At 48.2% G+C, this 23,118-nt stretch overlaps 1 protein-coding gene across 2 annotated transcripts in view; it reads right to left on the bottom strand.

Annotated features, from left to right (window-relative positions):
- Positions 1-5,710: 5,710 nt before the first annotated feature.
- SLC38A8 (solute carrier family 38 member 8) overlaps positions 5,711-23,118 on the bottom strand; it is a 332,753-nt gene continuing 315,345 nt past the window's right edge. For both annotated transcript variants that reach the window (XM_086949847.1, XM_086949848.1), the window contains one exon: positions 5,711-6,051. In XM_086949847.1, the coding sequence (XP_086805973.1) occupies positions 5,949-6,051 (103 nt within the window). In that variant the 3' untranslated portion in view covers positions 5,711-5,948. The remainder of the gene's footprint in view (positions 6,052-23,118) is intronic.

Here is a 23,118-nt window from a genome sequence, read left to right as displayed (position 1 = left end):
TACACGGTCTTTTTTCTTTATTTTTTCACCATGCCTCCACTTTCTGGCTGCTGTCTTGTTTGTTTTCCATTCTTTCGTGTTATACATTTTTTTACTTTTTCTCTTCTGCAAGTTTAACTCTTTCTGCCTTTTTCCCTCTTCATTATTTCATTAATCCACTCGCATTTTCACTTCTCATCTCTCTTCCTGTTTTTCCATCTTTCACTAACACCTTGTTTTCATTCTCTTTGTGCCCTTTCACTTCTCCATCTTCTTCCCTCGCGCACTTATGAAAGGTTTACGTATTATTACATGGAATGTTAAGGGCTTGGGTAATCCTATTAAACAGCAATGGGTGCTATCGCATCTTGCTAGTTTAAACTGTCAAATTGCAATGTTACAAGAATCACACCTTACTCGAGTAATTAGCTATGTTACGTAAACACTGGGTTGGTGAAATATTTTGCTCGCCCACTGTTCACAACAAAAATGGTGTGATCATTTTGTTTCATAAATCTTTGGATGTTACATTAAAAAATAAATTTACAGATAATGATGGTAGATGGTTATATCTAGATGTTACTGTTAATAAACATCAGTTATTTCTTTGCAATGTTTATGGTCCCACAGGTGTTGATGTATCCTTTTGGGACAATCTTTCCACTTTCCTTTCTTCTCAAGAAGCTGACCATTTAATCTTGGGTGGGGATTGTAACCAACTTATGGACCCTTTCCTTGATAGAAAATCCCAGACATATCCAAATAGAATGCAGAAAGGCTTTCTCAGAACCATTACTAACAGAGGGTTAATTGATACATGGCGCACCTCTCACCCTGACACTTAAGAATTTTCTTTCCCCCCCCCAGTTCACAAATCACACTCCCGCATGGACTACCTCTAACATAATCGGCTTTTCAATTTATGACCAAGGTTGAGATAGGCTCAATACATCTCTGATCATGCTCCTGTAATCCTTGATATGGATTATCCCCTTCGCTCTCCGGCTTCCAAGAGATGGCGCTTTAATAATTCCATCCTCCTTGATACTAAATTCTCAGAGCAATTTCTTCTCTTTGCTCAAGAGTTCTTTCAGCACAATCTTACCTCTGTCTCCGATTTTCATGTGTGGGATTCTTTCAAAGCTTCAGCTAGGGGCTTCATTATCGACTTTGTGTTTAGTAAAAAGAAGAAATCTCTTTCTCACTCTTTCGCTTCTTAAGCAAATTAGGGCTTTGGAACACAAATACTTTACTACTAAAGGTCGAGATGTTCTACCTCTCCTTATTCAAGCCAAAACGCAGTATAATAAACTTTCGTGGGACTCCGCCAGTAATATTCTTCTTAAATTGAATCCCAAAATGTATGGTGGCCGCAACAAAGCGGGTAGATCTCTTGCTAATTACCTTAAAATTAAGAAACAAAAGTCCACAATTGCTGCCATTAAGGATGATTCTGATACTCTGCATTTTTCTGGTTCTTCTATACTTGATTGCTTTGCAAAGTTGTATTCCTCTCTATACTCCTGAATCTTTCCCATCTTCGGATCTTATTGATTCTTTCTTTCACTCTATCCCCAAACCTTCACACGACGTTCCTGATCTTACTTCTCTAGATGCTCCTATCTCTGCCATAGAATTAATTGAGGCACTGACTCTTCTACCTAGAGACAAAACGCCTGGGCCTGATGGTTTCTCTGTCCGCTTTTTTCTGCATTTTAAGACTCTTGATACCTCATCTTCTTTCATCAATTAACTCCTTTCTTCTCTCTGGTGAATCCCGTGGCTCCTTTACACAAGCAATGTTGTGTCTTATTCCTAAAAAGGATAAAGATCCATCTCTGTGCAAGAATTACATGCCTATCTCTTAAATCAACACGGACAGTAAGATTTCTGCTAAACATCTTGCTCTTCGCATTAATTCGGTAATTCCCAATCTTGTTACTATATATCAATCGGCTTTGTGAATGGACGCTCAATTACGGATAACTCACGCACCCTTCTTAATATTATACACTTAGCTTCTAAACTGACTCCCCTGTAGCTGCCATTACACTCTATGCCGAAAAGGCTTTTGATTTTTGGTTGCCTCTGCTGGCATGGTTTTAGTCCCACTATTATTAACTTCTTTAAACTTTTATACTCTTCGCCTTCCACTTCAGTTTGGGTTAATGGTTCTCAGTCTTGCTACTTTCCTCTCCTTAAGGGCACAAGGCAGGGTTGCACCCTATCCCCTCTCCTTTTTATCCTTGCACTTGAACCCTTCTTAGAATCTATTAAATGCTGTAAGGATTATAAGGGATCCACCTTTCGGGATGTACATATTAAATGTACTGCTTATTCAGATGACATTCTTCTCTTTATTTCCAATCCGTCTACTTCTCTTCCGGCCTTTCCTTATTAATCAATTATTCTGGTGTCTCAGGGTATAAACTGAAGGTCGATAAATCTGAAATCCTGCCTCTTAATACATTTTGTCTTCCCTCTATGTTTATTGGTTCTCGTTTTGCTTGGACCTCTTCCCACATTAGATGTCTTGGTATCCTATATTGTAATAATCTAAGAGCACTTATTAAACTTAACCACTCAGAAATTCTCACTAAGCTTACAACCCTCATTGATAGCTGGTCTCCTCTTTCTTTCATGGTGGGGCAGACTTGCCACGATCAAGATGATGCTTCTTCCGATCATAAATTTCTACCTTCCATGCTCCCTATTTCCCTTCCTAATACCTTTTTTCATCCCATTAACAGCAAACGTATCAAAATCCTTCGGAACAATCGTAAGCCTAGACTCTCGCTAGCTCGTCTACAATCCTCTAAAGATTCTGGAGGAGTTAACTTCCCACATCTTAGACGTCACAACTCTGCTTTTTCCCTGAAACAAATTTGAACCTTCCTTTCAGATTCCACTACTGCCTCCTCTACGGCGTGGAGTACGTTGGAATTGGTGCAATATTCCCCTTTCTCTCTTCCTTCTGCTCTTAGGATCTCCTCTCCCCCACAACGATGTTCCTTCCCTACTCTTGTGCACTCTAAAGCTTTAGCTCCTTCGTTTTCAGCTCACTTCTCTCTCATCTCCCGTTCCTTGGATGTCCCCCTCTGGTACAACAAACATTTCAAGATCAACAATCGTGCCCTCTTTTGGAAGGAGTGGATTGATAAAGGGATTATCACTCCTCAGCATTTGATTAAAGGAGATACTTTCCTATCTTTTTCTGAGATTCAATCCCTTTACAATGTCTCATCTCTCTATTCATCACATTATAATACACTTAAGGATGTCCTCACTAACTACTACTTCCCTATTAATTTTTCGTCTATTACCTCCTTTGACCCTTCCCCTTCTCCTATAGATTTTTCCACCCAATTTAAAGCAGCCACTATTTATAAATTGATTGCCTCCTCTTCCACACTCAAGAGCTAAATCTCCTTTAGAACTCCTTTGGGAAAAAGACCTATGCATAGATCTCCCTCAACACACTTGGGACGTACTCTGGTCTCTGATCCACACTACCTCTTGTTCAGCCAGCACGACACAATCTCTCTATTTTTTCTATAACAGATTTCTTACCCCTAGTTCCCTTCATATATTTAATTTGTTAGACTTCCCTAAATGCTGGTTATGCTCTCACGATAATGCTGATATTTTCCACATGTTCTTTCATTGTCCCCCTACTGCTGACCTATGGTCCAAAATTTGGTCTAAACTAAACGATATCCTCATGTCAGATATTCCTTTTCACAATGAACATGTTTTCTTAGGTCATTTGTCTCCTGCCTTTGATATTTATAAAGAATATGGTAATTTTGTTAATCTATTTATTGCTATTACCTTTTAAATTATTACTTCTAATTGGAAAGATTAATCAAGTATTTCCTTTTTAGCATGGTGGAATTACTTTGTCATCACAGAATGGACAGAGCTTATGATACTTCTACTCCTTTGTTAATTAAAAGAGACTTATTGTGGTTACCTTTGACAAACATTTTATCCAGAAAAATATCAAATGTTTATTTTGTTATTTATTATGATACTGTTATATTTGTCTTCTGGTTTCCTCTTCTTCCCTTTTCCTTCTTTTCAATTTTCTTCTCTTCTTTATCAAAAAACTTTTTAAAATGCACCTGAATTAGGTTTGGTTTTATTTCATAGGGTTGCTTTGCTATTACTGCCCTTCATCGCTCTACTGCTGTCATGGTTACCCACTACTACTGAATTGTACTAATGTTTTACATTGTTTACTTCTTTTAAAAAAAGCATTTTAAACTTAAAAAAAGAAGAGCAGATGGCCTCCCTCTGCAGGACATGGTCCCGGCAGACTCAGTCTGGATTCTGATGGGTGATTGCTCTGCGCTACTCTTGTGGTGGCTACTAGGTCTGACAAAATGAAAGTTAATTCCTTTGGAGACTAATTAGGAGTGTCTAGTATATACTACTGGAGACCACTCAGTAGAAGAACAATTTACATCAGACAACATCACATCTTGAGTGCTCTTTGTGTTGAAGTTAATTTTTGTAAAACCCAAGCTACAAACTGAAATGTCCCTTCTATCAGTTCATACCCCTATGGAGGGGGTTTTGAGGTGCTATGTGGGTGGATTAGGGGGAAGTATTTAGGGTCTCATTGAAGGCAGGGCCGGCTCTAGGCATGTGCAAGCTGTGCACCTGAACAGGGCCACCAAACCCCAGGGGCCACCACGCCAATATATATTATTAATATATTAACCCTCTGAGGATGGATGCATATTTGCGTGGTGGCCCCTGGCAGGGATTTGGCGGCCTCCGGCTCTGTTCCACTACTAAACACCCTGACCCCCTCCCCTCTTTACTGGCCTCCGCGCTCCGCCCCGCCCGGACCACCTCTTCCGGGCCCCCTACCTACGCTCCTTGCCCAGGGCCACCATGAGCCGAGAGCCGGCCCTGTTGAAGGACATGATTTCAGGTAGTGCTCTGATTTATAAGGTGGTGTTGATTGGGAGTGGTCTTTCCTCAGTGTCCCAAGGAATTTGTCAAAGGAAGAAATACACATGTAAACCATGATCAATTTTCATGTATTGATTACCAGCGTGAATCACACAACCATTTTTTCATCCAAGCAGAGGTCTCCAATACTTTTAAACTAGACCGCTATCACTTCTTTGGTAACAGCTCCTCTTAGTTTATTGATTCGCCTTCTTAATGCCATATCAGACACTGGAAAGAATGAATGCCCAATGAATTTATAGGTATTATTACATCCCATATTTGCTTTTAAAATTAAATGTATAAATTAATCTCATTCGGAATTCCAAAAAGTTGTTTTATTGTTAAGGTTTTGTATGCTTTATTGAAACCAAAATAAATACACTGTCATAAACTGAATTGGGGAAAAACCCAAGGGACACCCCAATCCACCTGTGCCCTGAAGCAGCCATTTAGTTTGTGTGATGATCCAGTATCTAAATCTGTATTTGTAAAGCGCAAACTGCTGGGGGTAGTCGTAGAAATTAAATGAGCTATTGCACAGAGTTACATGGTGCTGAGCTGCCGCTAGAGCCGGGGATCGAACTGTGAATCCTGTGCTCCGAAGTCAGATGCCCCGACCGCTGCACCACACCTCTCCAGTATGAAAGTGTAAGTGTCTCGACAATGGAAATGCTCAATACTTATCACTTGTGAACTCATACATTGCACCAAGATACATTTATTTAAGAAAAAAGTCACAATTTCTTTAGAAAAACTCAAGACTGACTATGAAAAAATGTGTTTTATTTTTTTAAAAGCTATATTATTATTACTTAAATAAAAATAATAGATAAAATCCATGTTTGTTCCAATATTAAAACGAAAAATTGTTTGTCAACCAAACCAAAAACAATAGAAAAAAACTATACAAAAAATAAACATTTTAAAAATGTAATTTTGAAAATGCTTTCCTGGCCTTTGTGAGGCAGATTTCAAATGTTCAGAACTGACAAATCTGCTGTACTTCAGAATTTTTTGAGTAGTTCCATGACTGCAATGGTAGTGCTCTGACCAAAGATAAATGCCCCACAAAAGATCGAGATTAGGCCCCAAATAATAAGGCAGACCCTGGAAATAAAAAAAATAAAGAAAAGAGTTAGACTTCACAATACAAACAGATGCAACAAGGCACAAATTCTACATCTTTGGTGTTTCAATCAATCCTTAAATTATCAAGACCACAAGACTGATTTGTCAATATTTTTTCAAACTATCAGTTGTAAAAACTGAGATGGCACATGAACAACTGTTTCCACAGAAAGGGGTGAACCACACCCATCCCACACCTACAAAAAAAAATATGTTGGATTTGTTTCTACATATGAAATACTCCGATACACATCTCGGAAAATGGGATTCTAAAGTGGGTCATTCCTCGTTCAGTACCTACTACTGAGCTGTGCATTCACGGAAAGGTAACACATGGTCTTTGCCAGTGCTCAAATACACACATGTAGGTTTTGCGTTTACCTCATTACCAGTGGTTATTTTGTAAAAAAACTTGAATGCTGGGGCTCTCGCCAGGAGGCAGCTTGCACGTGCCCATTTCTCCTGTTAGTGCGGCCTGAAACAGAACTCATGACAATGAAAGTGGGGTTAGGATGTGGCATAATGGCCAGTGCTGCTGACTTTGGAAATGGGGAACCAGGTTAGAGTCTCTGCTCAACATCCTCAGATTCTAGTCAAATCACTTAATATGTCCATAAATTAATATATCCTTAGCTGGTGCTCCTGAAAAGTTCTGGCATGCACGATTTATTGGGGAGCACCAGAAACCACTGGTTCAAATTAAGCACTGCTGATCACTACAAACATGTTTATTTGTTATATCACTAAAGGAAGCAGCATACTTCTTGTATGTTGCATTGATTCTGCACTTGCCAATACTAGGAGGTTGTTTCAGGTTTTCAGCTAAATTGTTCTGTTTCCCTACTTTGATTCATATTTACTACAACCTGGCACCATGCCGAGATGTCTTCTTTACTAAAGTGGTCAGACATCTTTGTTGAGGTCTAGCAGGCAACTTTCCATGGCATTCGTCACTTCCAAAAAGGTATCCCCTTGCGGGTAGTGGTGTGGTTTAAATAATGTTTATACTAGACTATAAAACTTTCCGAAGCCCTCTTCAGGCTTATTCCTCAGAGAGACAATGCAGCTATTGCAGCACTCTTGGGCAAAGGTTCACACTTCACCGAAAACATTGCTGTCAAGGTTGTATTGGCAGGGAAGACTAATGATTGATCAAAGGGCTAAAATAAGGGTCTCTGGTTGGCTTTTTCAACTGTGCCTCCTACTCTTGCAGCTTGCTGACCGACTTGAGAAAATGGATCTAGAGTAGATTCATTATTGCACAAAGGTAAGGAAATTAAGTATCACACTAGTTTACTTTTCAACATCTCCATTCACAAGTGTCCAACACAGTCTTTCAAAATCTGACATGCAAGGATGTGACATTCAGATACAATTATTTCTCCTTGACAATCAGTGTATTCACAATCCTGCAATTTCAATGTGTGAAGCTACAAGATATTGTACAGACAAAATAGAGTCTTGAAGAGGGCCAAAAGGCATGCACAAGAGTCATGCATGCATACCACAGAAGACATGCACACTATTGCTGAACACACAAAGACGTCAATGTAATTGCCACATGCACATTAATATGTACAGTAACGTGCATCTGCATCAGACTAAGATGTAGATTGGCATGTACTTCGCTTTAGGGGCATATCGCAGGTAGATGGTGTTAAAGTCACTTACGTTCGACTTCATTATGGGTGTCAAATAAATGCTTAGTTAGTGGTATCTTTTCCCTTTTGTACAGGTCAGAAATGTATGCATATAATGCGGAGTATTACACTTTGAAAACCCAATCAAAATAAGTTGGTGCAGAGTGTAGATGCTATTAATTGTATCCTAAATTATAATGCACGGCATGCTGCAGATGTACAGCATCTCACATAATAGATGTATATTACAGAATACTGATGGCCATATTTACCCATGTGGGTTTCCCCAAGGAGGTTGTGTCGGACCCGGGAAGCAACTTCATGTTTGCCTAAATGAACTTCATGGGGGATGTGTGTGAAGTAACCCATGACATCTCCATACAATACCTCACCCTGACCAATAGGCTTGCTAAAAGGTTCAACAAGACAATGAAAGAAATGATTATGGGCCTACCAGAAGCCATGAGGCAAAGTGGGATGCCCTCTTGTGATGCCTCTCAGAAGGGAGTGCCGTTCAGTCCCTTTGAACTTCTGCATGGTCACCCTGTGCGTGGACCTCTCAGTCTTGTAAAGGAGCGGTGGAGCTAGTTACCAAGAAACCCCCTCAAAATGTAGCTAACTACTTGTTGGACATCTGGTCTCAGATGAAGCGCTTCTGAGAAAAGGGCACCGAGAACCTGGAGGCTAGCCAGGAAGTTATGAAAAACTGGCACAACCAGATGGTCACTCAGGTGGAGCATCAGCCTAGCCAAAAAAAAAGTATGGGTAAATAAACATTCCGAGCCTAGAGCATTAAATGACCAGTAAACTAGGCCCAATAAGGAAAAAGAGCAGAAAGGGAAGGTCACCGATCTGACCGACCTCAAGGTATCTAGGAACGACTCAAGGGTCCTATATCTGAACCGCATCAAGCCCTACTTTGCGAGGTTCGAAGACCAGATGCCATTGGTGACAGAGGATGGTGAGGAAGCCCCTCCCAGACCTATCTTCCAAAAAGCAAGATGGGTCAGTCCAAGGAGTTGTCCTTTCAAATATTCCGATCCCAGAGCAACAGAGGGACTCTCACCACCTGTTGGGGCAGTTTGCCTCTCTTCTCACGGACCTCAGGACTCACTATTGGTGTACCCAATAACATCTACATGGGAGACAGCATGCCTATCAAGAATAAAATCAACAGGTTGTGACAAGGTGAGGGTCAGAATTAAGGATGAGGAGTCCAAGATGTTGGATTGGGGGGGGGGGGTGATTGACACCTCCTGTTGCACTTGGCCCAGTCTAGTGGTATGGATACCCAAGGCCATCTACTCCAAACGTAGGTTCTGTATGGATTACATGGGCCTCAAGTAAGTCATCAAGACTAACCCCATCCTCAGAGTTGATTATCTCATTGATCGGTTGGCAGCTGTCAAATTCCTCAGCAACTTATTGTTGCATGCTGGCAGGTCACAATGGCTGAGGAGTCCAACGAGAGATCGGAATTCTCCACCCTAGAGGACCACTTTTAGTTTAAGGTGATTCCCTTTGAGCTAAAGAATGCTCCTGCCACCTTCCAGAGTTTGGTCAACCATGTGCTGGCTGTGCTGGAAATAGTGGTGGTCAGTAATTTTAGAAAAGGAGGAGGCGGACGGGACACACACACACCCACACATGCGCACACACACGTATCCATTCACAATACTCAGCCAATGAGGGAAGGCAGCGGTACCAACCTTGTCACAGAGTGGGATGGGATCTGTGGGACAATGAGTGCTTCAGGGCTTAAAACTGAAGCACCCAGGTCAGAGGCTGTGAGAGATGCTACCACTCATCACTGAGGGGGATGGCCTCATGGGCCTTTTCTGAGCTGACGAGGTCAGGCCCACAGGAGCTGTGACATTCGGACCCCAGCAAAGTTCACCTCAGGAAGGCAGGAGATTGTGCATTTAGCACATGTAGAGTTCCTGGCAGCCTTACCTGAAAATGAAGTGTTTGTCAGGCCGACCTTTGCTCAGCCTGACGGACACTGTTCTTGAGGGGAAAAAGGTGAGGGGGCATGGCCCCTCCCGACACAACAGGCCTGCCGCAGTGGGTTAGACAACTGCAGTGCCAATAATTGGATATGACTGCAGTTTTCAGCTCCAGCTGAAATGACAACCTGCACCACCTCTGGGAAGTTCTTCAGGTACTTCAATAGGCAGGCCAGACTATCAAGGCCATTAAGTGCCAGATAAGCTAGGGATCAGTTATGTACTTGGGACACCAAGTTGGTTGGAGCAAGGTGCAGCTCCTACATTCCAAGATGCAGCCCATCCTATCTTGGGAGCCACCCAAGACCAGAACCTTCTTAGGTCTCACTAGGTACTACAGGAGATTAGTTAAAGGGTATGGCACCATTGTTGCTCCCTTAACTAATACAAGTTCCAAGAAGCAGCCCAAGAATTTGATCTGGAAGCAGGTGTGCGAGAAAACATCGACACCTAGAACACCACCAGTGCTCGAGGCACTCAACTTGTCCAGAAAAATTCTTATTGGAAAGATGCTTCAGAGCATGGCATTCGGGCAGTCTTGTCCCAGCTAAATGATGAGGGCTTGGAGCAACCAGTAGCCTTCATCAGCCGGAGGCCACGTCCCAGAGAACAGAGGTGGTATGCATTTGTGATGGAAGCATTTGCAGTGGTCTGTGCACCATACCGGTTTGGGACTCACTTCTGGGTCCAGACAGACCACAGACCCATCGGAAGGCTGATTTAAACGTAGGGTGAGAATACAAAAGTGTTGAGGTGGTCCACCTCCCTACAAGGAATGGACGTTATGATGGAACACCACCATGGGACTGACTACACCATAGCTGATGGTCTTTCCAGGTTTTTCTGCCTTAGCGATGTATTCTCTCATGAGAATGGTTACCTTTCTGCTGGAGGGGGTACCTACTGAAGAAAACAATTGTTTGCGTGATATTCCCCCAGATACCTGCCTTCTGTAGCTGAACCGATATTTGTTGGCATTAGGACTCTGAGCTTTGCCCCTCCTAACCAACGGTAAAGTTCCCATGCTCTCCCTTTTAAATCTGGTAAAATTTGCATGCACCTAATTAGCATGTTTCATTTACTTAAAAGTCCCTAGTATATAGTACTAAATGTACCAAGGGCCTGTCACTTTAATGCTACAAGGTAGCTGCAGCACTCAGTATAGTGTGCCACCCACTAAAGTAGCACCAAAAAGCAGATCTCCGTCCTGCCTTTGCGGCCTTTAGTGCAGTATGTAAACTGCAACTTTGACCTGGCAAAATAAAAGTATTCGCAGACTTTTTTCAATACTTACAAGTCTCCCCTAACAAAGGCCCTAAAAGATGATGGGGCAGTGCTCAGGGTATTTAAAAAGTGTACTTAAGATTTACATGTCCTGGGGGGTGGCGCTAGAGTGCGCGAAGAAAGATGGCCGCTCATTAGTGCAGCTCTGCTGGTCGGGCCATAATTCTGCATATATCCTGTCTCTATTCATGACATCCACTGAAAATTTGCTGCAGATTTGACTCCCCTACCTGTGGACTGTTTGCGGTAATCATGGCGGCAAAGATTAGTGGACGGTGCGCGCTTCAGCCTCCTGCGGGTGCTAGCTCGCGCTGCCTGCATGAAATGGCGGCCCGGGCTCTGTGCTGTGGCTGCAGAAGAGGCTCTGTTGCTGAGCGATAGATGCTGCTGCCATCGGTGTGGAGTACGTGTGTTGGGTCTCTGCACTGTGGAGCGGCACGAATAGTGAGGCGGCTCCGCTGGGAAGAATTGCTGCTGCGGTGACGGGGACAGCGTAGGCTTCGCTGTCCAGGGACGTGCTGCCTAGCACTGATGGTTGGTGAACGGAGGCTGCAGACGGGAGAGCGGTAGAGACGGAGCTCCTGGACGGGCTGTTGGAGGTGGTGCAGTTGGTGAGGGTCGGCTCACTAAGAGGATTGCTGCGGGCCGAGCGGAGGAACGGACATGGACAGTGGAACCCCAGAGGTGAATTCAGCCAGTCATCTTCTGCAACGGTCAGCGGGTAAAAGCAGAAGCCGCGGGCAGGCTGTTGCGGTCATCGGGGCTGTGAGCTCTGTACACGGCTGCACAGTGCTTCGCCGCCTGATGCCTCGAACATACAAAGTGAGTGCTACCTTGGGGATTAACGTGGATGCTACAGAAGCGCTCTGGATCTGAATATTTCATCTGTGAGATTCTCGTACGCGCGCCATTTTCACAGAGGCTTCATAGTGGCACTGGAGGATAGCGGAGGGGGTTGCTGCATGGAGCACTGACTGGCGCACACGGACTGGGGGCTCTCCTAAACAGTACTAAAGTATATGGCACCTGCAGATTACTGAATGCACATGGTGGAGGCAAGCGGTGTGTGTGGCTAGCGGGGAGTGTGCCCGCTACTCGCTGGATTGGCCATTGTATATTCATTTACCGCCTCGCTTAAAAGTAGTGACTGTTGGGCCTTGTCTGTTTATATGCCGCAGGTACAGGCTGCTGTTCATTGTTGATATCTACGTTCATTAACCTGATCGGGCAATATTTTGCACCTAGTGGACTACAATGTGTGGTCTGAGTCCGGATCTGCCCATTAAGAGTGTTGCAAGGTGGCTACTGGGAGACTGACTGCAGCCGGAGGTGCTGGACTCTGATGCCCGATTTCGACTGCCGGACATACAGCTGCAGCTCACTGATCTAGGGACATAAGCGGAGGGTGCTGGACAGTTGACCTTGTGAATAGAGGTCTGCGTTACGTTGTGCTGGTGCTTTGGATCACTGCACAGTCAGGATGGGCAAACCAAATAAACAAGTGCAACCTAAGTTAAATATGGAGTCAAAGCGCCTCAAGAAAGTGGCTTCACAAGTAGCATCTGACACAAACGGGCATGGAGGCTGGTGGCTCTAGTAAGCTGGAGCGCATGTTGATGTCCATGCAGGAGAATCTACAGATCATTGATGGCCAGATAGACCCACTTAACCTCTGCCTGGATGACATGTCGTCCAAGCTGGACAAGCAAGGAGTGCGCTTGGCAGAGCCAGAACAGCGGATTTCGAATGCGGAGGACAAAATGGAGAGAACTCCTAAATTGTGTGCTAGGTCCAGGCGTAACAATCTACGCATTCTCGGGATCCCGGAAACTACCTATGTCGGGAAGATGGAGCTCTACATCTAGGACATGCTCAAAACACTCTTTGGCGCTGAGAACTTCTCCGCAAGGTTGGTGGTGGAATGGGCACACAGATCTTTGGCGCCTCAACCCATACAGGGGGGGCGAACCCTCGTCCAATTTTTGTCAGGTTGCTTAACTATCGAGACCGCGATGTGGCACTTCGACTGGCGAGGGAGATGGGCACTACCAAATATCAGGGTGTGGAGGTGGTTGTTCCCGGACTTCACGACAGCGGTGCAACAGGCGAGACGGGAGTTCCAAGCGGTTAAAAAACTGCTGCAAGCACTGGAGATACAGTATGCTATGCTATTCCCGGCACATCTTTAGATCCAGCATGGTGGTAAGACCAGGTTGTTCATGACCCCGAAAGAAGCTATACAATTCAAACAAATTGAACGCAAAAGCCCACGCAGAGCGGATGGGGATGAGGCAGATAATGAAGACCGAACGGCTGCACGCCTGCCCTGCTGGAGCGGGTGGGGTTTTGGGAGTCGCAAGGTTTGAGATGTGCAGACAGTGCCCTAGCAGTCTGTCAAACATTTGTTTCTCTGTGTACTGTGTGGAGCGCAATTCTTATTCGGTCAGTGACATTTTCATGGTCCATATTTTACTCCTCAAACATAGGGGGGGCGATGATAATGGTGTTGCATTGGTTGTTCCGGTTGCTAGTAGGGGGGAGCAACTGGTAATGCATACATTTATGTGGATGCAGACATTTAAACAATTGCATAATCTGCTTCACATGTCCTGTTATGCGATGTCAAATTTTATCTTGTAACTCTTATGGCTGTTGAAATGAGTGCAGGTGCGATTCTTATATAGGAGGTCTACAGGAGGGGGAATTGTACTACTGCTCTGACTTCCCCCCCCCCCCCCCCGCTTTCCTTCGAGGGGATCTCTGGGCCTCTGGTGTCCTTCATGTGGGTGCATCCCAAGTTGATTTTTGTTGGGGTATGGTTGATTGGGGGCTGTTGTAACTCACGATGGGTAGGATTGTATTCTGCTAAAAAAAAAAAAAAAAATTCTATATCGGGGTTGTCCTCTGCATGGTTGGGTTGCTGGGGTGGGTTTTTCACAGGGTTGTTCACGTATGCTGTGGTGTAAACAGGAATACTTCTTTATTGCCTCGGAAGTATGATGTTGCAAAGTTTGTTATTATGTTTTATGTAATGCCTCAGCAATGTGAGTAATGGAAGAGTCAGGGAAACTTACTTGGATTACGTGGAATATCAGGGGGTTAAACAATCCCAAAAAAACAGGCAGGTATTGGCGTATTTAGGTCGTCACAATGTTCAAGTTGCGTTACTACAAGAGACTCATCTCAGTAGGCATGCTGTGTCTGCTGTGGCCAAAAAATGGCCGGGAGCACGTTTCGCCTCTTTATACTCCTCTTATGCGTTGGGGTGATGGTGTTAGTAAAAACAAATATCCCATTTGAGAGTAGCTATGAAGAGGTCGATGAGAATGGTCGATATGTCATAGTGCAGGGTAGTTTGTGTGCCACTTTGATTATGATGGTGAATGTCTATGACCCAAATATAGATGACCGAGTTTTTAAAAATGCTGTGGAACAAAATATATATGTTACCGCCATCTGCCGTTATCTGTGGGGTGGGGGGGGGGGGAATTTTAATGTGGTGCTGAAACCAAGAGTTGGACAGTCATTTGCAAGTACACTCCACTATTAAAAAAGCTGCGGAAGCAGTTCATGATGGTACGAGCGACCTGGACCTTATTGATGTTTGGAGGCTGAGATATCCTGGGTTACACGAGGGAACAAGCTATTCATATACACAACACATGGTCGTGTTTAGATTACTGGCTCGCAACGCACATCAACACATGGGTTTCCCGGGTAGTGCATCTGCCCCACACTTTCAGACCATGCACCTGTACTGCTCATCATGCAACTGCCCACATATGCTCCGGCCCCGTTTCAATGGAAGCTGCAGCCCTCGGCACGGTTAGACCCAGTCTTTAAGGAAGGGATGCGAGTGGCTATAGAAAACTATTTTACTGATAATCTAGGCTTGGTGCAAAGTATGGACATTGTATGGGAAGCATTTAAAGTGACCATCTGCGGGGCATATATAGTTTTGCAAGCTGGCATGCTCAAATCTCTATGGGAATCCATGGGAAAGGTAGAGAAAGAACTGGGGACATTGGAGCAGCATTATGAGGAAACGCCAGATAACGCTACCTTGGCTGCCATACGCTCCTAGGTGACAGAATATAATGAGCTGGCGGGCCAGGAAGTAAGGAATCTGTTGTGGCGATGTAACGCTAGGTATTATGGTGAGGGTGGCAGGCCGGGGCGTGCATTAGCTGCTAGGATTGTGGAACCATGGGCAAAACATTGCACGCTGCAGATCTCGGAGGGGGACACTTCTTATTCTGACACTGCTGGTAGCCACGGTCAATTCGTAAAGCATTACAAAGATATGCATGGGAGCAGGCACACAGCTAGGGAAGAGGAAATAGCACAATATTTGGATGATGTGGCTCTGGTCTGGTTATCTAAGGGTGAACATGATTTCCTGATGCACTCGCTGACACCCGAGGAAATTAAAGATGCCATCACTTCTCTGCCTAATGGGAAAGCAGCGGACACTCCCTCCGGAGTTCTATAAAGGGTACATAGATATGTTGCAACCCCATTTAACGGCCATGTATGATGAAGCTTTCGAACAACAGAGGTTGCCTTACTCGCTTAGGGAGGCATAAATTGTGGCGTTGTTAAAACCGGGTAAGCCACCAGACCGGTGCGAGATGTATAGGTCACTATCACTCATGAACACTGATGTAAAGATCCTAGCGAAAGTTTTAGCCAGTAGCCACCCAGTTACATCTGTTGCTGTCAGTAATAGTACTTCCAGATCAGTCTGGATTTATCCCCACACGGTCCACAACTTGTGAGCGCTGTTTGCGGTCATGCATCTTTTAAAACCCAAACTACCAGCGCTGCGGTTCTTCTAGACGCCGCTACGGTGTTCGAGTCTATTGCCTGGACTTATATGTACAGTGATGCATCGAATGGGTGTGCCATTTTTCTTCACCAATTGGATTAAATTACTTTACACAGACCCGGTGGCTTGAGTGCGGATAAATGGGCACACATTTGAGGTGTTTCCAATTAAGCGGGCACCAGGCAGGGGTGTCCGTTACCGCCCCTACTATTTGCGGTTGTGTTGGAATCACTTGCATGTGTGCTGAGACAGAGGCATGCAGGAACTGCAGTGCCTTTTTATCAACGACCATTGGCAGTATCCATGTATGCCGATGACATGGTCTTGTATGTAAGGGAACCTGCACAACATTTAGATCAGGTAATTTGTGAATACATTCGCTTTGAGTGGTATTCTGGGCTAGCCATCAATTGGAACAAGTCCATAGTATTCTCTCTTACAGAATGCACTGAGCAATTTGTGCTGCACTATCCCCTGGAATGGGCTACTGAACCAGTTAAGTATCTTGGGGTGGGGGCGTGGCCAAGTGCCGATCATGGTGGACGTGTAGCTCCGGAGCTCCGTCCTTAGCCCGAACTACAAGCTGATTATCCTGCTATCCTGACCTGCAGCCCACCTGCATTCGGTGCCCAAAAGCCCCGGGGGCGACCGGCGTACAGCGGACGAGCGCTGCTCCTCCAAGGCTCACACCGTGAGGGCGCCGGGACCTTGGTGACTGCTGCGGCCTGTGACACAGAGTGAGACCCCGGTCTCGATTTGTGGCCTGTTCGGCACACCCTCGGTCATTGACTGGCTTTGGAAGGGACCTCCGCCTGGAGATCCGGCGGACGCTTTACCACGGCATCGCGACATCCTGCGGGGGGCCCCCCGCGCCGCCTGTGACCTTATTACCTCCTACATCGGCCTTCTGGACACTCGCTGGTCCCCTCTGCTGCGGGACCCGCTGGCCGACCGGGACTCTGGACCCGACACAGCAAATCGCCACGCAACTGCAGCGCCTGAGCCCCGGACCCCCCCGCTGGAGTAAAGAACGGGTCCAGTGAGACGCACGGCCCGCCATCGGCACTGCACACGTGAAGCCTGCTCACGGCACAACGCGCCGGGAGGCAGAGGGAAGCCCGGCAGCTAGAAGGCACTGCAGGCGCCATTTTGTTTGCACCCCGGAGCGGGGCCCGGGACATTGGGAACTCGATCTCGGCAATTGGCACACCCGGACACCGGCGCGGACGGACATTCTGCAGTAGGAGTGCGCGAGGCTGTCCACTCCCAAGGTCAGTGTCCACTTGCATTGCGGCATACCTGCGACCTCACGGACTGGAGCTGGGGACATCAGGCATACGTGGGGGTAAGGAGACTCGCTCTGTGAAGCCCTGACGCCACACTGCGAACCTAGCGCCTACCGCGATACTGGCCATTGCAGCTGCCTCTACTCGTCGCCTTCCCTGGCCTGTGGACTCCCCCCTGCACCTGGCACAGCCAGGTACTTACCGGCTATCAGGACCACCAACGGAGCCCCACTCCGCCTTGTAACAACACCGCAACCCGCCGACCGCTGTCACCCGGGCACACACTGGCCTGCAACTCTCCCGGCTGACCCGGAGGCTGCGCCGCAATCACCTGCATCCAGCGGAACCTGGGTACCTTGCTTCTAAGCCCGGCGCTCTTGCGTGGACACTCGCATAAGGGAGACCGGAGACCACGAATACTCCAGCGTCACCCTGCTCACCAGGTCAATGGGTAGACACAGGGGCAGGAACCAGGACTTAGGCGCTCCAGCAGACATGCAGTCCACAGGCTCAGAAGACCCTCTGGCCTCCTCGAACGCGGAAATCATTCCGCCAACGGGAAAAGGATCTCAGGACGCCAAGTTGGACCTAATCCTTAACGAAATACGCGCCACACGCGAAGCGTTAGAATCACGCATGGACAGCATGGCGACCGGCCTATCCCTATTGCGGGCCGACCACACCAAGCTGGCGGAGCGAGTCTCGGAGCAGAAGATAGCACTAAATGACCTCATACCCCAGCAGACGGAGCATTCCACGAAACTGGAGGCCGTGGAGAAGCAACTCAAACAGCTATGGGACAGGGTGGACGATGCGGAGGGACGAGCCCGCCGCAACAACGTCCGCATCCTTGGTATTCCGGAGCGAAGCGAGGGGAGGGACCCCACCCGATTCGTCGAGGACTGGCTGCGAAAACTGGTGGGCCAGGACGACCTTACGGCCTTATACAGCGTGGAGCGGGCACACAGGATGCCATCGCGCCCCCCGCAACCGGGAGCGCCCCCCCGACCATTGATTGCGCGCCTACTCCATTACAAAGATCGGGACACCGTCTTGAGAGCGGCAAGGGAAAAGGCGCCTATACGCTTCGAAGACAAAAACATATCAGTGTACCCCGACTTCACGCCCACGGTACAGAGAGCCCGGTCCACTTTCCTGGGGGTGAAGCGCAAACTCAGGGACAGAGACTTGAAATATGCGCTGTTATTCCCTGCAAGACTCAAGATACTACACGGCAACAAATCCCACTTCTTCGACTCGCCGGAAGAGGCGGAGGAATGGATGGAAGTCACTCTCACCCCTCCGGCCTCCCAAGACCCACTCGCAGACGACCACAGTGGGGGTCACAAAGCGTCACAGGGCCGACGAAACAATCCTTCCACTTCTGGACAACACCCCACGCGAGGCACACAGATGAACGCTCGATCACCCGGGGACCAGACGGCGGGTCCTACTTCAACTGCAACATCACGGATGCGATTAACGGAGGAGGCGCTGGCCGCCCACGACGCGGGAGCAACCGTGGACGGGGGCACCGTCACCACCGACACCCACACTGAGGTTTCCGGGTCGGTGGACAGCCTACAGCTGTTCCCCAGGATCACGGCCCAGATGGCAGAGGAGTTCTGACTATTGGCATGATTGATCCTCTCCAGGTGGTAAAGTATGAACGGCCCCTCTTCCTCATACATGGTGGGTTGCAGGAGGGCGTACCCCTATCCAGGGCTACCATGCCAAAGCAGACCATCAAGAGACAGTCCACAGAGGCCTGCTTCCCCCGTTTTGAACATGGAACACACTGACTTGTGCCCACGTTGGGCACCCTTGTTTGGCTCCCGAGCCCGTTGGCCTGGGAACCTTTTAGTTCAGGGGTTATATGTTTACAAGGCACTCTCCCCTGGCACCACAACGAACCTAACATGGTCACTTATAAGCTCCGCTCCACCACCGCACACAGATGGATATGGGACCTCTTAATGTATATCAATTGTGCACCTGGAATGTACGGGGACTGGGCTCGATACACAAACGCCACAGAATCCTGGCCCAGCTTAACCGTAGAGGGACGCAGATAGCTTGTCTGCAAGAGACACATTTGAACAGGGCTGAGACTGTGAAGTTACGCAAAAAATGGAGAGGACAGCTCTTTGCTACCTCCTATTCTGCGTTCTCAAGGGGGGCGGCGATCTGGCTCCGCAACTCTGTCCCCTTCAAGGCATTAGAACAGAAGATTGATAAGGAGGGGCGTTATGTATTTGTACGGGGTTCACTGGATGGGAATGCCATTGTGTTAGGCTGTGTGTACTCCCCAAACACAGGCCAATCAGAATTCTTGCTTACACTAAATGGGATGCTGGCTGACTGGGCTGACCACCAATGGATCATTGGGGGGGATTTCAACGCTGTACTCGATCTTACACTGGATAGGTCACACCCCCCCCTGTTGGCCACTGAGAGCAGAAAACAGGCGGAAGCCCTGGCACGTTGGGCTGAAGGCTGGGACTTGGCAGACGCATGGCGCAGCACACACGCACAGGAGAGGGAATATACCTTTTTCTCCCCGCCCCACCAGCTCCACACGAGAATTGACCATGTCTTCTGCTCCCGCTCCCTGATGACCTCAATTGTACAGGCCCAACACATGGGGAAAACCCTGTCCGACCACAACCCTGTTGAACTCACCTGGCACTGGGGCAAGTTGACGCCCCCAATCCCGACATGGCGACTACCCCCTGACCTGCTTGAAGACACAGTTTTTAGATCGTCCCTTTCCGACACTATAGACACATACTTCACCACAAATGCGAACACAGCCAGCACCCGTCAGATCGAATGGGACGCCTTTAAGGTCTGTCTCAGGGGAGAGGCGATGGCCGCTCGAGTGGGCAGAAAGAAAGAGGTCATCATTCAATTGAAGGAAGTGGAGGGTTCCCTAGCGTCCCTAGAGAGTGAGGCAGCGGGCACCAATGCACATTTCACCCCACTACAGGAGGCCCACATCAGACACGCAGAGCTCCTGGAAGACCTAAGGCTCCTGGATTACAGAGAACACACAAACAGGCAGCATACGCAGGCAGACCGTGCTGGTACCCTTCTGGCCCGGATACTGCGTGATTCCCCACCATGCCACCCAATCCTGGAAATTGTGGACCAAACAGGCACTCCAGCTACCACACAAATAGGGATTAATACGGCGTTCAGGGACTACTACACCACACTATACAGCCCCCCCCCGCCCCTGGCGGAGTTCGCCTATGAGACTTTTATGGGGGACCTGGTCCTGCCCCGGCTTACCGACGTGCAAAGCAAAGCCCTACAGCGCAACATCTCACTAGCGGAAATCAGACAGGCGATACGAGCCCTCCCTAGGAACAAGGTCCCAGGGACCGACGGCCTCCCGGCCGAATTCTACACGACGTTCATAGATCTATTGGCCCCACGTTTACATACTCTCTATCTGGAAGCCTTACGAACTGCCTCCCTGCCGCAATCGTCCATGCAGGCGTTGATCACATCTCTCTTAAAGCCAGGTAAAGAAGGGCTCCAGCTGGCCGACTACAGACCCCTATCCCTCCTGAACACTGACTCGAAGATCTTGAGTAAAGTGCTGGCGACGAGACTCATTCAATATATACCCCAGTTGGTCCATCCGGACCAATGTGGTTTTGTGCCGGGCCGGAGCACGGCCATGAATCTCAGACGCTTGGCCCAACTGATGTTGGGAGGCATGGGGGGTACGAGCCAGGAGGGCTGCGTCTCACTAGACCTGAGACAGGCGTTCGACTCCCTTAGATGGGACTACATGTTTGCCACACTCTTGAGATTCGGGATACCGCCCGAATTCGTTGCCTGGGTCAGGCTTCTGTACACTCTCCCTACAGCGCGAGTGCGCACTTCTAGACATATTTCGGGTCCTATAGCTATAGCAAGGGGCACCCGGCAGGGCTGCCCGCTCTCCCCTCTCCTATTTATCCTTGCCCTCGAACCTTTGCTGTGCAGTCTTAGGGCGACAGCCCCCCGCCATGGCATCCAGAGACATGGGACGACACACATTGTGTCCGCCTATGCCGACGACATCATACTGTACCTTCGAGACATACGGGGAGATATGGGCCCTATACCCCAATTGTTTGAGGACTTCAGGGAGATCTCAGGCCTTGCTATAAGTGGACCCAAGTCATATGGGTTCACTTTCAGGAATACAGACTCTTCCACTCCCCTGCCCTTCGCTCCATACGAATTCCAGATGTCAGGTACTACCTTCCGATATCTGGGGATACACATCTACAGGGACGCTGACATGATGATTGACGGCAACCTCGGCAGAACCATGAGAGCGCTGAAAGCGCAAATTCAGTTCTGGCTGACACTGCCCCTCTCTGTTGCTGGCAGAGTGGCCATCTCCAAGATGGTAATGCTCCCTCGCCTAGTTTACCACTTCACCAACCTGCCCTTCCTGATCCCAGCGGCGACGTTTCGGCATCTCGACACGCTGCTCACAGAACTTGTGTGGGGATACGGGCGCCGACGTATAGGCCTCGCCAAACTGCAGCTCCCCTCAGCTTCCGGTGGCATGGGCCTCCCAGACTTTAGGGCGTACAACTATGCGTGCCAACTACAATGGCTGGCCTACTGGGTGGCGGGCCGCAACCTTCACGAGCTCAATATGACAGAGAGGGAACATGAAAGAGGGGACATACACAAGTTGCTCCTACCCCATTCGGACATACCGAGACATGCCCCACCACTCCTCCGGCTGGCGGTGTCATATTGGCGGAAGGCAGTGAAATACACTTCCCCCACAACATCTTATGCCCCCACGATCCCGCTTCTGGGCATCCCACTGGGCTCGGGTACACTGACAGCAAACAAACTGACGCAGTGGCAGGACATAGGGGTGTCCCACGTGGGTGACCTGTTCGCGGAGGGACGCCTACTGTCCTTCACAGACTGCAGGGCTATGCATAGCGTCCCTAGAGGCTCATTCCTATTACATGCAGGCCTCAGACACTATATAACACACACCTGGGCGCCTGAAGGCCAGGAGCCAGCTACCAACCCCCTGATTACAATGCACTACCTCATGGGCACGGGCAGCCACCTGACCAAATGGCTCACTGCTAGCATAAAAGCAGGGAGGGCAACACCACTAACAGCACTCAGGTCAGCATGGGAAGGAGACATTAGTAGGCCGCTGAGGGACAAAGAATGGGAACGCATCCTCCAGTTCCCCAAGAAGGTAGCTAGAAACCCCAAGTACAAGTTTATTCAGCTGATGCTGCTGCATAGGGCCTACCTGACCCCACATCGCCTGCATACGATGTTTCCCGACGCGAGCAGCAGCTGCCCCCGGTGCGACGCTGACGACGCATCACTAATACACATGCTCTGGCAATGCCCAAAGTTGGGTCATTACTGGGCCACCGTGGCTGACTCGCTTGAGAGTGCCGGTGCCCTATCCCGATCGCTCACCATAGAACACGCACTACTAGGATTGGGCCCGTCAACACGCACAAGGACCGTGGCGGCACGTTTCACAGACCTGGCCCTACTACTAGCAAAACGAGCAATAACGATGAGGTGGAAGTCCCCCAGACCCCCTGACCCGGATTTCTGGAAAACAGAGGTGATTAGGTGGGGCAAGGCAGAGGGCGAGGCATTGCAGCGAGAGGAACACAGAGGTCTCAGGAAAACACTGATCTCCCTGGACTGGTACGCGGTACTGGGGACTTTCGAGACTGGGGGGGTAGAGGAAGAGGAAGGGGGGGACACAGATGACTCGATACAGGCGGGATGCTGGGGTCCGGCCCCCTAGGACATTCATGATGTATGGTGCACTGTGCTGGGGTACGGGGAACCCTGAACCATTGACAGTGCTATGGCCACCAGCCACTGTGTGTGGGGTGAAAAGAGGAATAGTCAGAATCACTGTACTTTACGGAGCAACAGGTGACCAGGATGTAATAGTCACATTTACTCGCATATGTGGGGAGTGCCGGGAG

This window comes from Lissotriton vulgaris, unplaced genomic scaffold, assembly GCF_964263255.1.
Source record: "Lissotriton vulgaris unplaced genomic scaffold, aLisVul1.2 SCAFFOLD_912, whole genome shotgun sequence".
NCBI lineage: Eukaryota > Metazoa > Chordata > Amphibia > Caudata > Salamandridae > Lissotriton > Lissotriton vulgaris.
The sequence above is the reverse complement of the archived record's forward strand: the minus strand, read 5'-3'. Positions and strand labels throughout refer to the sequence as shown.